General features: G+C 38.7%; 2 protein-coding genes across 2 annotated transcripts; both read left to right on the top strand.

Annotated features, from left to right (window-relative positions):
- The first annotated feature begins 8 nt into the window (after positions 1–8).
- Positions 9–7,538, top strand: psmd7 (proteasome 26S subunit, non-ATPase 7). The gene is made up of 8 exons (XM_020657145.3): positions 9–161; positions 532–623; positions 4,655–4,747; positions 4,842–4,939; positions 5,049–5,129; positions 5,505–5,596; positions 6,516–6,714; positions 6,902–7,538. Exons 1-8 carry the CDS (start codon positions 88–90, stop codon positions 7,163–7,165), a joined length of 993 nt encoding a protein of 330 aa, XP_020512801.1. The 5' UTR covers positions 9–87; the 3' UTR covers positions 7,166–7,538.
- A 1,102-nt stretch (positions 7,539–8,640) lies between these two features.
- On the top strand, positions 8,641–15,552 carry hprt1l (hypoxanthine phosphoribosyltransferase 1, like). Its single transcript, XM_020657140.3, has 9 exons — positions 8,641–8,924; positions 9,279–9,385; positions 9,636–9,819; positions 10,054–10,119; positions 10,223–10,240; positions 11,284–11,366; positions 12,546–12,592; positions 13,096–13,172; positions 14,933–15,552. The coding sequence occupies exons 1-9, from the start codon at positions 8,907–8,909 to the stop codon at positions 14,978–14,980; spliced, it is 648 nt and encodes a 215-aa protein (XP_020512796.1). The 5' UTR covers positions 8,641–8,906; the 3' UTR covers positions 14,981–15,552.
- Positions 15,553–16,924: the final 1,372 nt, after the last annotated feature.

Raw genomic sequence — 16,924 nt, forward strand, 5'->3', positions numbered from 1 at the left:
CTCAGACTTCAGACGTAACCGGAAGTGTAGTTCTAGCCGTCATTGTGTGGTGAGCTGTGTTGGTAGCTGTTTGTCGTTACTGCAAAAATGCCGGAGTTAGCGGTGGAAAATGTGGTCGTTCATCCGCTGGTGTTGCTCAGCGTGGTGGATCATTTCAACAGGTCACTGAATTTAATGTTTGTGATTCGTCTTTACAAAAGTTTGAAGTTAAAATGTCTTAAAGCGTAACGTTGTTGCTATGCTAAGCTAATGTTAGCCATGCTGAGTCAGAGAGGAGCGAGCTAGTTAGCATTTCTGTTTCAAACACTGCGGGCCTTAAAATGTTAAACTAACGTTGTAAACAAACTCATTGAAGTAATTGACCTTCTTGATACTTGTAGGCTGTTGTTGTGATGTTTTTAACAGTCAGTAATGTGAAGATCGATGCGTTAGCTCACATCACAGTAGCATTCCAGCTAACAGTGTGATGTTTCTGAGTCAGAGTTTTATAAACATTAATAACATCGTGTTGATTTCACTCTCCGTCTGCAGGATAGGAAAGGTTGGGAATCAGAAACGAGTTGTTGGAGTCCTGCTGGGATCCTGGCACAAGAAGGTTCTGGATGTGTCAAACAGCTTTGCAGGTGAGAGAAGAGACTGACTGACTGTTACTGACTGTTACTGACTGACTGTTACTGACTGACTGTTACTGACTGTTACTGATTGACTGACTGTTACTGACTGACTGTTACTGACTGTTACTGATTGACTGTTACTGACTGTTACTGACTGACTGTTACTGACTGTTACTGACTGACTGTTACTGACTGACTGTTACTGACTGACTGTTACTGACTGACTGTTACTGACTGTTACTGACTGTTACTGACTGACTGTTACTGACTGTTACTGACTGACTGTTACTGACTGACTGTTACTGACTGACTGTTACTGACTGTTACTGACTGTTACTGACTGACTGTTACTGACTGTTACTGACTGACTGGTACTGACTGTTACTGACTGACTGTTACTGACTGTTACTGACTGACTGTTACTGACTGTTACTGACTGTTACTGACTGACTGTTACTGACTGACTGTTACTGACTGACTGTTACTGACTGACTGACTGTTACTGACTGTTACTGACTGACTGTTACTGACTGACTGACTGTTACTGACTGACTGTGACTGACTGACTGTTAGTGACTGTTACTGACTGTTACTGACTGACTGACTGTTACTGACTGACTGTGACTGACTGACTGTTACTGACTGACTGTTACCGACTAACTGACTGTTATTGACTGTTACTGACTGTTATTGACTGTTACTGACTGTTATTGACTGTTACTGACTGACTGACTGTTACTGACTGACTGTTATTGACTGTTACTGACTGACTGACTGTTACTGACTGACTGTTATTGACTGTTACTGACTGTTACTGACTGACTGTTACTGACTGTTACTGATTGACTGACTGTTACTGACTGACTGTTACTGACTGTTACTGATTGACTGTTACTGACTGACTGTTACTGACTGACTGTTACTGACTGTTACTGACTGACTGTTACTGACTGACTGTTACTGACTGACTGTTACTGACTGTTACTGACTGTTACTGACTGACTGTTACTGACTGTTACTGACTGACTGGTACTGACTGTTACTGACTGACTGTTACTGACTGTTACTGACTGACTGTTACTGACTGTTACTGACTGTTACTGACTGTTACTGACTGACTGTTACTGACTGACTGACTGTTACTGACTGACTGTTACTGACTGACTGACTGTTACTGACTGACTGACTGTTACTGACTGTTACTGACTGACTGTTACTGACTGACTGACTGTTACTGACTGACTGTGACTGACTGACTGTTAGTGACTGTTACTGACTGTTACTGACTGACTGACTGTTACTGACTGACTGTGACTGACTGACTGTTACTGACTGACTGTTACCGACTAACTGACTGTTATTGACTGTTACTGACTGTTATTGACTGTTACTGACTGTTATTGACTGTTACTGACTGACTGACTGTTACTGACTGACTGTTATTGACTGTTACTGACTGACTGACTGTTACTGACTGACTGTTATTGACTGTTACTGACTGTTACTGACTGACTGTTACTGACTGACTGTCAATGACTGACTGTTACTGACTGACTGACTGTTACTGACTGACTGTTACTGACTGACTGACTGTTACTGACTGTAAGTTACTGACTGACTGACTGACTGTAAGTTACTGACTGTGAGTTACTGACTGACTAAGTTACTGACTGACTGTAAGTTACTGACTGTAAGTTACTGACTGACTGACTGTAAGTTACTGACTGTGAGTTACTGACTGACTGACTGTGAGTTACTGACTGTGAGTTACTGACTGAGTTACTGACTGTGAGTTACTGACTGAGTTACTGACTGTGAGTTACTGACTGTAAGTTACTGACTGTAAGTTACTGACTGTGAGTTACTGACTGTGAGTTACTGACTGTGAGTTACTGTTCAACCAAACTTATTTACCTGTATGATGTTTTTAAATGCACAAAAACTGAGCAGACAAGTTTAATCTATTTGAAAAACATCTTTGTAGGCGGTCTGGAGGTCTCTCACCCAGAACATCTTTAGCAACAGAAATGTCTTTCCCTCAATTTGATCAATATTTATGAACAATTTGAAGGTTTTCCTCACCACTTTGAAATGATGATTTAGTTATGTGTCCTCTTTTGATGTTCATCAGGAACATTTTCACACAGTGATGCATTCATTTAAAAACATGTAGACTTCAAGTTGTTGAAGTTTCTGTTCTGTTTTAGCCCTGCAGAGTTCCTCCAGCTGGAGCTTCATACAGGCTCTGCAGACTTTGTTGTTTTTATGACATCATTGGACTAACTTTAGTTTAGTTTATATATAATCAAACATAATACAGAATGTGTTCATTCTGTGACACATGATCAAAGTAAGTTTTACTGACAGAAGAGTTGAATTCATAGAGGGGGCGGGACATTGTTGATTGACAGACAGACAGTCACCATGGTTACTCACTCTCACCTGCCTGCTGCTTTGTAACGTTGTTTAGTGTAATCCCTATAGGTTCAGTTATCACAACAGGTGAGCTTCAGGTGGAGAAGCTTGATAAGTAACTTTTAAAAACTGAGAGAGAGCAGAAAACACCGACAGCAACATTTGAAACACCGGGGTTATATCTCCCCTCACTGTCTGTCTGAGCTCCTCTCTGTCTGACTCTCTGCAGACTGTTAACGTCTCTCTGTGTCGCTATCTGAGATGTAGACTAATCTTAACTGTGCACACTATGCAGAGAAGTTAACTGTTGCTCACGCCGTGTCGGTTTGGAAATATATCAGAACAGTTGCATATAACCGGGATGGAGTTGTTTTTGCGGACTACTCTTAAGTTTAGTTTTCGTTTTCACCGCTGCGGAGCAAAAGAGGGGGAGGGGGAGACGCGTCTGTGTCGCAGCATAAACTGCAGCATGAGAGAATAAACACATAACCCCGGTTATACGATCTCCCTGCTTTGGCAGATCGTCAGCACGTTAAAATCCTTCACGATCTAAGATCGTTATATCGCCCACCACTAGGTGAGTGTAAATGAGACAGTATTCGGAGTCTTTAAAAAAGCAGATTTAAATAAGATGAGTAGGAAATGACAAAAGGAATAATTAGAAATAAGCATAAAGGGATAATAAATACTGTTTTTTGCTCACAGGTAAACCCCAATTTTCTTGGGGCGTTGTATAAAGATGTAAATAAAAAAAGGGATGATTTGCAAAATGCTACACCCCATATTTGATTGAAATAAGCATAAATAGAACATACGTTGAAAACATTGACTGTAAATTAAAATGGGCAGTACTTCTCTGTCTTATTGTGTTGTATTTAAGTGAACCCTGAATATCCCCATGACAGGCACTGGCATATTGAACTAATTTACTAATACCTAATTTGAGTCAATACAAGTGGAGCTGGCTGGATGAAGAAAGGAATTGACGCCATGCACTTTAAAAAGAAAATTGTTATTGGCATCAAATTCAAAACGAGTGTATAATTTCCCAAAAGAATGACTTGTCCTAGTTTCAACATTTGACATGTTTTCCTATTTTATAGTTTATGTAAGTTATATTTTGGGGTCTTTTTGTCTGTATATGACTAAAGAGAGACAGGAAATGTTGGGGGGACAGAGTGAGGGATTTAACAAAGAGCTCAGGCCTGACTTGAACCCACGGTCGCTGCGACGAGGACTACGACTGCCCAGGCTATCCGGCGCTCCATCTTTGTGTTCTTTTCAATTAAATATGGAGTTTCAGTGTTTTGCAAACCATCACATTCTGCTTTTTATTTACATTTTATTCTCTTCAAGGCTTTTAAAGAAATAGAGTTGTAAGACACACATACAGTGGGAATGTTTCCATAAGCAGGGTTGTTTGTTGATCATGTGTAAAATAAATGGAGGACGCCTTTTAAAATGTCAGAAAATAAACAAGGCAACATTTTACAATCGCATTATCAGGACTTCTTCTGCACAATATTAAGAAAACTCATTCTAAAAAAGTAGTTAATGTTTAATAATCTGCCACAGACACGTTCAGCAAATATTGAATATCATTGTTAATGTCCTTGTTTGTTTAGTGCCATTTGACGAGGATGACAGGGACGACTCGGTGTGGTTCCTGGATCATGACTACTTGGAGAACATGTATGGCATGTTCAAGAAAGTTAACGGTAAAACAGCACATTTTTCCACATGATTCAGTTGTGTTTAATGGAATGGATCTATCATGACTTTGTGGATAACTTTCTTTTTTTTGGTTTTCAGCCAGAGAAAGAATAGTTGGATGGTACCACACTGGACCCAAATTACATAAGAATGACATCGCTATCAATGAACTCATCAAGCAGTACTGTACCAACTCGGTATGTATCTCCTAATTTCTTCTCCTCTGTTCACATGTTTTGAACGACATCTTGTACAGCTCACGTTATTTCTGATGTGGAATAACTTATTTATTTCTTCTCCTACCAGGTTTTAGTCATTATAGATGTGAAGCCCAAAGATCTCGGCCTTCCCACAGAAGCATACATATCTGTGGAGGAAATACACGACGTAAGTGACTCTTAAATTGCGTCAAAGCAGATAGAATATAATTTGCTTCCCAAAATGCTAACATGTAATGTTTTGTAACTATATGGAATTATACTGAATACAATAAGATTAAACAATCATAATTTTATGTGAGTTTGGTGGATTCAAGTTCTTCAGTGCCAAACAAAATTGATAAAGAAATTACATTTAAAAGGATATTTCTTTTAGTTTTCAGTCCATTCGTTTAATGTGTACAGGAAGGCTTTTTAAGAGTTTCTTTTTCATCTGATCGGTTTAAAAGTATCTCCTTGATAAGTGACAATGTATAAATCAGGGTTGTTATCCTGTTACATCTCATTGTGTAAAACATTGCACTGTTGTGATTTAATGTTATAGGACGGAACTCCGACATCCAAGACATTTGAACACGTCACTAGTGAGATTGGAGCTGAGGAAGCAGAGGAAGTCGGAGTGGAGCACCTGCTCAGGTACAAAACAAACCTTTCATTCTATATTGTTTACATTAAGTCTTAAAAACAAGTTATTGTGATTATAGAGCGCCACAGGAATGAGTCCTAAAACCAGGAAGTAAGTTAGTATTTGAGCACCATGGGGTCTAACATCTAAAAGTCAACGGGGATTTAGAATGTGTTTGTGGTTAGACTCCTGAAATAAGGTCTGTGGTTAACACAAGCTGAAGAGATTGTGTTGGTGTTTTGTTAGAGCACATAAACTACGTTAGGTAATACCTCCACTTGTGAAGTTTGAAGTTTTTACTCGTCTTTAAAAAGGCGGTTGCTAACAAGCGGCTAAATGTGACTACAGTGGTTGTCGGGGACATTAAAGGTCATCACGCCGGACACAGAGGGCGGGAACTCTCTCACTAGTCGGAGATGTCTCCTGTAGGTTTAATCTTTAGGTTCAGGTGAATATTATGTTAGTAAACTATTTATTAAGCTACGTGGATTAGTTTATCGGAGATTGTCTGAAGCGTAACGCTAGTGACGTCACAATCATCCCACCGTGGTGTAGTTAGCTTTAGCATAACGTTAGCTTTTTACTTCTGTCGGCCGCATTAACGCTTCAAACATCATAAAGATGGCGTTCATCTGTGAAGATTATCCTGCTGAACAAAACGCCTACGCTTCAGAAACGTGTTTACCACAGAGATTATTTTCTGCAATGATCCAAAATCCAATGAAAACATCCCAGAGGAGAATTCTGGTTAGATTCCATGGAGATGCTACTTCAGGGTTAGCCTACAAAAATACATCATATGGTTTGTTTGTACAGACTGTAAACAATAGAACTACTTAAAGTGCAAATGCTAGCAATGGATATGATCAACAAATAAAACAACTCCTTACAGTATTCATGTCTGAATGTTTGACTTTATCTAATGCACAGAGACATCAAAGACACCACAGTGGGAACTCTGTCACAACGGATCACAAATCAGGTTCACGGCCTGAAGGGACTCAACTCGAAGCTGTTGGACATCCGCTCTTACCTGGAGAGGGTGGTAGCAGGAAAGCTCCCCATCAACCACCAGATCATCTACCAGCTGCAGGATGTCTTCAACCTGCTGCCAGATGTTAATCTGCTGGTAAGTTGTTTTGTTTGAGGCGGATTCATTACTGCTCTCCTATTCATTCACAGGAAACATTGTTTTGAAACTGCAAAATGATGAATAAATAAAACATTCTACATCTTACATCCACTATTATTTAACCAGAACCTTTTTTTTTTGGGCCTTGTGAATACAACGTGTGCTGTGTGTTTTTTTTGTGCAGGAGTTTACAAAAGCCTTCTACCTTAAGACCAACGACCAGATGCTGGTGGTCTACCTGGCCTCGCTCATACGCTCTGTGGTGGCTCTGCACAACCTGATCAACAACAAGATTTCCAACCGAGACGCAGAGAAGAAAGAGGGACAGGAAAAGGAGGAGGGAAAGAAAGAGAAAAAAGATGACAAAGAGAAGAAGGACGAGAAGGACAAAGACAAGGAGAAGGAGAAAGCTGACGGTGCCAAGAAAGATGAGAAGAAGAAAAAATGAGTTCCCTTCCTTCAAGGTCTTTTCTCAGATCACGCCATCGTCATCTGGAAGATGTTCTACTTTCCGCCTGCAGCCACAGATCTCTTTTTGGGTCTCGGGCTAAAAGTAGCACTCTATATGGGGAAGGGTGTCATTTGAGAATTGGCCTCATCGTCGAAATGGGCACTCATATAAAGACTGTTATTATCATACAGAGACGAAGATGTTTGTGTCTTTGGCGTCCTGGGCGATGAAAACATTTATTGTTTTCATAGTTGCCATGCTCCTTGTGTGGTAAAAACACCTGATATTGATTTTTTTTTGTAATAAGGAAAATATGTTTTTCTTCTGTATCACTCATTAAGTTGGGATCATATTAAAACTGTTTGATTTATCTGTTTTCACGTGTTTCTTTTTTTTCCCCATTCCATGTTTGTATATTTGGAAACAGATCGTTTATGAAATGACTTGCCTGTAGGCAAATGTTCAGATAAATGTTTGTTTCTGAGGTCACTATTGTGGAGCTATGGAGAGGGCAAAATCGAAGACATTAATACACAAGCAGTGCGTACAGCCGGATTAAATATTCTCTCTAGTGCACTGATCAGATAGCCGAATAGTTCATAGGTATGTTAATTGTCCAAACAGGAAACTTCTTAGAGACTGAAATGAGAACGATAACTAGAAACCCTAGTTCAAAAGTGGCTTACATTGAAATGTGCTTCACTTTGCATGTTTGTCTTTTGAAGTGATGGATTGTCAGGGCATGCTGCCAGGTGTAACAGATGTGGTCAGGTGAGTGAAGAAAACCACACTTTGACTGTTTTCAAGCTTTTATTTTCTCCCGCAGAAGACAAAAGAACATTCAATGTGCCTTCTGGACATTTTGTTTTCTGAACCTCTGCTCCCTCAGCAATGCAAAGCGGCACAACACTTCTATATTACATAGAAATACATCGAGAAGGAAACATACATTTGTTAAAATAACAGTAAATATACATAACTCGTTAAGATAAAATTCACAAATACTTAACAGAAATAAATAAATAATGAAATCTCAAATATAAATTGTAAACTACTGAAAATACTCATTTTAACTCGGTTACATCGGGACGACATGATTAAAGACCTGAAGTAGAAAAGGCACTTTGTTCATGGTTAACATTTCCTCTTTGACTGTTACTGTAGTGGCTGCGGGATGATGGTGTGTCAACAAAAGTGCAGAAAAAAAACATTTGGCGTCTGCATAGTCTGGTTAAGTTATTAAAATAATAATAATTATTATTATTTTTTTAATTTTCAAAATTTTAATTACAAAACCGTTATCTCGTATAATTCACAAGGCATAAAAAAAAAACCTATTTCACACATTCAGGGAGCAGTGAGGTTAAAGAAGAGATGCGTAACTGACGTCCGTTACTTCCTTTTTTTTTAAACTGCGTCATCTGCAGCTTCTACCAAAACCAGCCCCAACACACGGTTTACAACAACGAGGGGAGGGGGGGGGGGTCGCAGTAGTAGTGACCACTGTGGCGCATTTTAAACTCAGGTTGTGTCGGACAAATCAGATTATTGTGGAGGTAAACTGGATTCTGACGTAAAGGGATTAGAGGAGCGTTGCATGTGCCGCCTCCAGGCAACACCCCCCCCCTTCTCTCTCTCTCTCTCTCTCTCTCTCTCTCTCTCTCTCTCTCTCTCTCTCTGAGCATGACTCCTCAGATATCTCTCTGCGCCTGAACAGGACAGGACAACCGCCGGAAACATGGCTTCCTATCTGCAGGTGAGGTTGTGAACAGCTGTGACTGCTGCTGGCTTTTTTCTTCGGAGGCTTGTTTTTGCATTTTGATAACTTGAGGGTCTTGTCAGGGGTGTGGTTGTGCCCCCCCCGCCCCGTGTGATACAGGGCCTGTTTTTGAAGGCTCATAGTATTTCATTTATGCTCTGCCAAATGTTACCCCCCTCCTTAACCTGAGTCACGTGTGTTCGGGGATAAACAGGTGGTGGAGAGGCTCAGCGTGTTGCCATGAAGGGTTAATGAACGAGAATCACTCTGATTCATTAAATGCGTCTTTTTGCCTCCACGTTATTTTATTTTTTTCTCGGTGCTAACCCGTTTTCTTCTTCTTGCTTCCAGATCGCTGACGATGAGAAAGGCCACGATCTGGACCTCTTCTGCGTCCCCAGACATTACGAAAACGATTTGGACAAAGTGATCATCCCCCATGGACTCATCATGGACAGGTGATACAAACAAACACACCCCACTCTCTGGCTTTTTCTGTTTCACTCTCACATGTGGTTGCACAACACTGGATTTGTTTGGCAAATCACTGGAGCACACATGCATGCACACTGCATTTGAATTTTGGACATGAAGGGATCTGGCTTCTATGACCAATTCACTGCTGTAAATTAAAGTGAAAGTGCACCACCATCCATCACCTCTGCATTCCCCACTGTGCTGTAATTGATATATTTTTGGGTTTTCCAGGACAGAGCGTCTTGCCCGGGACATAATCCAGGACATGGGGGGACACCACATTGTCGCCCTGTGTGTTCTTAAAGGAGGCTACAAGTTCTTTGCAGACCTCCTGGACTACATTAAAGCACTTAACCAGAACAGCGATAAATCAGTCCCCCTGACAGTGGATTTCATTAGAGTGAAGAGCTACTGTGTAAGCAGCCTTTTTCTTAGTGTGTGTGTGTGTGTGTGTGTGTGTGTGTGTGTGTGTGTGTCGTTGATGCTGCACTGCAGTGTTCAAAGTAGGAAGATTTTAGCGATATAAAGGTTCCTTAGTGATTAGCATTTTTCCTGTTAATCTTAGAAAAAGGACACGAGTAGAAGTAGTGATAGTTCAGCTGTGATCACGCTGGGACAGCTCATGTTGTCTCTCCTCTGTGTTCTCCAGAACGACAAGTCGACAAACAGCGTCAAAGTCATAGGAGGTGATGAGCTGTCCAGTCTCTCAGGCAAAGTGAGTCCGTCTGCGTTTGTCAGGCTGAAAAAGAAATACTTGAACCAGACCGTCTGATAGGCCGTGCACTTTATCACATGTTCTTTCTTTTCTTTTTCTGCAGAATGTTCTGATTGTTGAGGTAAGACATCGCTTTTTTTTCTTCTCCAAAGAACATACCTGACAAATCAAATCATGCTTTTGTACAATAACAGGGAAATAATAATCTCGACCATCATTACCATATATCTGTTCTGATAATCACACTGATATAGAAGCGCTCGGTATCAGCAGATAAATTGTTTAATTAACTTTACACCACACTTTGTAGTGTGTTTAAGTTGTGAGGCAACACCAGGTTTCACCATACAAAGCTTTCTGCACTTCGCAAAAACCACATGGTGTAAGACGTGCGTTACCACATATATCACACGGCCCTGTAATGGTTTACACTTTTCTACTGCACATTCCTGCATCAGCATTTACTTTGTTTTTTTAAGTCATAGTACATTGTCAATACAATTACAAATAATCAAGACGTAAGTACAAATCGAGCGTACAACATTCTTCTGATTTCTTAGATTACAGTTTAAACCTCTATATCTACATAAGCTAGCCTCTAATGGGCTTGTTTTTCTTTTTTGTGGCTACTCAAGGGAGCCGTAATAAAACTATATACATCCAGAGAGAAAGTACCAAAAATAGAAGTAAATCAAGCAGCATCAGCAATTTGTCTTCCTAGACTTTTGAGTAATACTAATAAAGTATTAACACACAAAGAAATAAAGTAAATTACAGAAAAAGACACATGAATAAAGTCAGGTCTCAGAGGTTTGACATATTTCACACACTCTGAACATTTCTAGCCTTAAATTTAAAGAGAAAGTGACCTTTTCCATTCTGTAAATCTCTATTATCACATCTATCCAGTTATTTACTGTAGGTCCAGCCTGCATCATCCATCTTCGGGTGTCAGCAAAATAGCCATCAAGTCGACACCTTTGACATCAGGGGAGATATCATTTAAATACATACAAAGGCTATTTTGGTGTCAAAAATGCTCTGTATCTGTTTATGTTTTAAAGATAATGAGGAAACTTCTTTAATACAGCGACGTCTATAGTTCATTCATGTTGTGTTATATTTTAAAAGTTTTGCTTCTGCCTTTTCTGCACCACAAAAAAGGATATCGTGGAGACGGGCAGGACGATGCAGACGCTACTTTCCCTGCTGAGTGAGAGTAATCCCAAAATGGTTAAAGTTGTGAGGTAGGCACCATCAGATACAGTCCAGAGGAAACTGAAATTTACAAACCTCTTTTTACCATTACTGGTCAATCTGTGAGCAGAGAGAGAGAGAGAGAGAGAGTGCATATGTAACTGTGCTCTTAGCTAATGGACACTCTTCCTTTAAGGCCTGTATTAGAGATGTAATGTGATGGAGCAGGAGAGCAGCTTAAGAGTTAATCTGCCACACTGTTAACTCCACTGTGGAGGTAGAGTCTGTTTGTCTGCAGTGTTCCTGCTGGCTGTTTGAAACAGGAAACGTGTTGTGTCTTCTGATGCTTTGCAAAAAAAAAACTAAAAGTTTTTATTTAATCTTCTGTGTATGTGTGAAGTCCTCTCTAGTGCTCTGATTTCTTCCTCTTAATTCATTGCACTTTGTGTTTCTATCCAGCCTTCCATCGACATAAGAAATTGTAACTGACCTAAAGTTTAAATAAACGTCTGACTGGAGGATAATCCCATGACTACACTCAAACAATAGACATTGTAATAAACCGTGCAGCTAGTCACTGATCGTGCCAAGGATTCATTTTATTATTTATTGCTTTATTGAGAAGACTCCAGGTCCATTTAAAAGACATGCAACACACATACAAGTTAAAAAAATAGGTATAAGGCAATTCTACCAATGCTTCCACATAGGTGACTGGTATCGTACAGTACTGAGACGAGGATCTGACGACAGCATGATGATATAGTTATGAGAATCATTCAGAATCAAGAGTTTGGAACGTGTTGACTCCTACATTACAAAACATTTCACTTGCACTGCCCCGTCTTTTAAGCAGTATACACGTACAGTCATTATAGGCAACCTGGAGCTTCTGGATGCTTGCCTTCTTAAAACTTGACCCACAAGGGGGCAGTATAAAGAGGGGTACAGTAAGCTCTAAAGAACTGTATCTGAACACCAAGAGAACTTCCTTGCCAGCATGTTAGCTTGTGCATATAGCATCCGGCGCTGTCTATACATGTCATCACATAATTCACCTGTGATGACGTGTCCCAGATACCTGTGTCCTCTTACATTTGTGTTGTCAGCACTAGTAGAAGTAGAAGTTGTGGTACATTTACTTTTTTAATGTGAAGAAGAAACAACAGGATGTGTATTTGACTTCTCTTGTTATATTTTTCTTGTAATTTTCTCGTCTCTCATTCCAGCCTTCTGGTGAAGAGGACACCAAGAAGTTCAGGGTACAGACCGGACTGTGAGCACACCTTTTCTCACTTTAACACCTTTATCATTGTACTGTTGTTATGTAGGGTAGTGATGATGATGTCACAGCAGCTCAGCTCACTTCCTGTATGTGTCTGGTGATCATTGTGCTTTCCATGCAGGATTAAGATTAATTTCAGGAAAGTCTCCTCCTGATTTCGCTAAGTCTGACACTAATGCACTAACACAGGCCCTGATAACCTGCTGCTCACACCGTCTCTGGTTATGTAATGCTTTTAGCGTCGAGTTGGATTATCTCTTTAAGATTGTCCCTGAAGGACAGCTGTTGTTGGCGACTTACGTCCATTTCACAGCTCAAGTAGAACCCGTCCCAGACAGTGAAAGAGCAGTTTGACTCGCACTTCACCTTTAAAGTAGCCTGTTGCTGCGTACATCACATCCCCCAGGGTGCATCAGTGGTCATTTGAATATGTTTGATATTAGTTTGTTTTCCTAACATGACTCACTTTGCTGATGTCTCTTTATTTGTTTCAGATATTGGTTTTGAGGTGCCTGATGCCTTCCTGGTGGGATACGCTTTGGACTACAATGAATACTTCAGAGATCTCAGTGTAAGTTTGGATCAGTTGATTCTTCATGTAACACGTGTAAGAAGAAACATTATGAGCTGTTAGCATACTAAATATCATTTCTTCCCATGGTTTTGACAGAAAGATAATTCTGCTCAGCATCTATTCATGAATCAAATGTGATTATGACCAACATATACAATTTAATTAATTAATTAATTAATGAAAAGTGAAAAGTGAGTGAGTACATCAGTACATTCAATGTTAGAACATAAGCATTAATCATAGTTTCAAAAGAAAAGGACAAAAATCTAAGTTCATTAACAGACACAACAACCAAACATCTACATGAAAATCTATCTCATCAAGGTTGTTCACCATCCCTCACCCACAAACAAACAAACAAACATATATACACACACACACACACACACACACACACACACACACACACACACACACACACACACACACACACACACACGCGCGCATACACATACACTTACATAGACAACAGGGCAGGTTAAGGGGTTTCTTTAGAGTTTTTGGATGCTGGCTGATTTTGCAGCTCCTCTCAGTCTACAGTTTCTTAAATTGTGCTCCGTTTATTGTTAAATTGTTTTTTTTTTTGTCCATTTTCATTTCATTTATTATACAGGAAAGTTTCAAAGTAACATTAAGTTACAGTTTATCGGGCCTGACTCAGTTTCAAAAAACTGGTTTCCAGCAGGTTCCTGTTGTGCAGAACATGAAACATAAACCACAGTCATGACACATCAAGACAAACACATTTACAGGACATTAGCATGAGCTAGGCAAATAGAAACAAACAGTACAGATACTGCGAACACTACATGAACAATACATGAGTGCAGGTGTAAGTGTGGAGAAGGTGTCGTTTGTATGTATTTTTGAAATATGAGGTAGATGGTAAAGTTCTAATGTGATGGGGAATGTCATTCCAAATGTTGGTGTACGTATAAACTTCCGACCATAGTCGTTGTTGTATGCAGGGACTGGGATGAGTGTCTGTGAGACTGACCTAGTGAGGCGCACTTGTCTCATTATGTGTCGGTAGAAGTGCTGTTTTGAATCTGAAAATAGTATGTAAAGTGTGGCTGTGGATGTAATTCTGGGAAGTCAAGGCGTTGGAGCGTGTGAGTGCAGAGCAATGGTGAGACCACTTTGGGAGGTTAGTGTGGATCTTAAGAGCTCGATAGTACAGTCGTGCTATTGGTTCAGTAATCTCCTTTAGTGGTAAGTGACCAGATTGGAGGACAGTAGGAAACTGATGATTGATTGTTGCTGTCCTTTCAATACTCAAATCATATTTCATCATTGCTTTACTTTATTTTTTATTGTAGGTGCTTCCTTATTTTTCTTCCAATTGAAGCTGTTTATAAAGTAATGATGAAAATAGAATTTGCCATCTAGTTGGATATTATAGTTATGAAAAACACTTTCAATTATACAAATAATGTAAAAGTTTTTACCAAATGTTATTTACTTATTCATTTTGTCTAACCCCCTCGACTCTTTCCACATTACCTGTAGCTCACTTATTACTTCAGTGTGTTTTAACCTTATAAAAACTGTTTACTATCATCTGTAACTGGTGTCATGTAGAATCTAGATATTCTCAGGTTGGTAAAAAACGGTCACATCTTCACAAACACCAAAGACATGACCTCAGTGTCCATACTGATAGAGAGAGCATGTGAAAGGGAAAATGTTCAAAAAGAAACATTCAGGTAATCCTATTCTGGACATGTATTTAACATCACTGTTGTTCTCTTTCACAGCACATCTGTATACTGAATGATCAAGCCAAGGAGAAGTACAAGGTGTGAGCGGATGTATTCTGTACAGGCGATGATGACTGAATGAAAAAAAGACTAGGACCACTGTGATGACCCTCCTTTAGCTTTGCTGTGTTTTGAATCCTATTTATTTTTTTACATATTAATCCACAAAATGTGACTTGTGGGTTGTAAATACCTGAAAGAAGAATACTTTATTTCCCTCCTCTGAAATTTCGGGATCACTTATATATAAATATATATATATTCTAAATATTTGATTTATTAAGATTGACTTTATTTATTGCTTTATTTGTATTCATTATAAACTTGTAAGTTTAAGTTTTATCTTGAGACAGAAAAGAAGAATGTATGATTGATTTGTTTTGGCTCATGGCGTCCCACGCACCAGTCTGCTTTATGTTCAGTGAGCTGTCAGTCACATGTTGGTAGCCTTCAGTTTGAACGTTTGTATGTTTTTGACTTAAAATGCATGCACAATTCTCTCATTATGCCATAAGATGACAGACTCGGATTGTACTGTACCGTAATGTTTTATTTCATGTCTGATGTTTTCATAGAGGACCTGTTTACAGCAATACAATTCCCAATGAAATCTTGAATCCTGTTTTCTTCTTTCTGCTTCATGAGCTTTTCCAATGTTTAAAAAAAAAAAAGAAGTGGTATCTTTTTTATTTATTCAAAACACTTTTAAATTCCTGTCCATTTCTGTGTTAGATATATTTCCATTTATGACAAAGAGGTTTTCTTGTGAGGAGCATGTGTTTTCTTCTTCTCTTTAGTGATTGACAACTTAAAAAATGTAACGAGCACAGGTGCTTATCTATAAAAAGACAGACAATTAGAATTATATTAACAAAATAAAACTTAATGAGCTAGGTTTATTTCTTTTTATTCTCCTACAATACAAAGACGTTTACAGTTTTATCTTAATTGTCTTAAAGGGCTTTTGTGTACGGCTGAAACTCATTTCAAAATACAGATTTTCAACCTGTATATACATTTTTTAAGAATGAGAATGATGTTTTCCCAAAATTATTCATATTGTCTATGATAAGTACACAGAATATGTCCTTTAAAGATATTTTTTTATTTCAGCTGAGTAACCTTTTGGTAAAGCCAGTTGAGTACACCTCACCAGAAAAAAAATGTTTTAGTATCCTCACAAAACACATACTTGTTGGTTTCTAAACCAAAGTTGCTGGACGGATACGCACCGTATAAGATCTTACATTTAAAATCTTTTGGGAGCTACGGGGAATTTAAGATATTAATGTTTGTAGTTTTGAATACATTTGTGAAATATATTTTCTGTAGGAGTTCAAAGGGTATGAGATGTTATTGAACAATGACTGAATCGTTTGAGTATGATAAGTGTCTTAAATCAAGCGTTTGCTGGAATTGGGAACCGCTTTGGTGGTGAATTAAAATGATTTAGGATAATCAACAAATCATATTTAACACAGAAATTCTCATAATAAGAGACAGCTATTTCTATTGACTGAGAGAGGTGGCAACAAAATGCATTTATCAGACTATAACCTATCTATTATTCCATATTGGTGTAGTATGAGGGGGAAATTGTGATGTTATGGGACATTTTAATATTAAGGGACCTGCTGGTGGAAAAGTACGACGGAGGGTAAGGGCCACGTTCATTTTTTTATTTTTTTATTTCAAGATTAAACTCGTAAATTTATGAGAATAAAGTCGTATATTTACGAGTTTATTCTCGTAAATATACGAGTTTATTTATATTTATATATATATATATATATATATATATATATATATATATATTTTAACGTGGCCCTAATCCTCCGTCGTAGAAAAGAGATCATTTGATTGGAAAAATATAAAAGATTAAGCGTTTGCCTTTTACTAGCATCTAATAAAGTTTTATGACAAATGTAATTGATTTCCATAACTTTATTTTATTGTGGCAAAAAACGCGGAAGCGCGTCACAAGTTGAT

Source organism: Labrus bergylta, chromosome 7 (assembly GCF_963930695.1).
Source record: "Labrus bergylta chromosome 7, fLabBer1.1, whole genome shotgun sequence".
Lineage (NCBI taxonomy): Eukaryota > Metazoa > Chordata > Actinopteri > Labriformes > Labridae > Labrus > Labrus bergylta.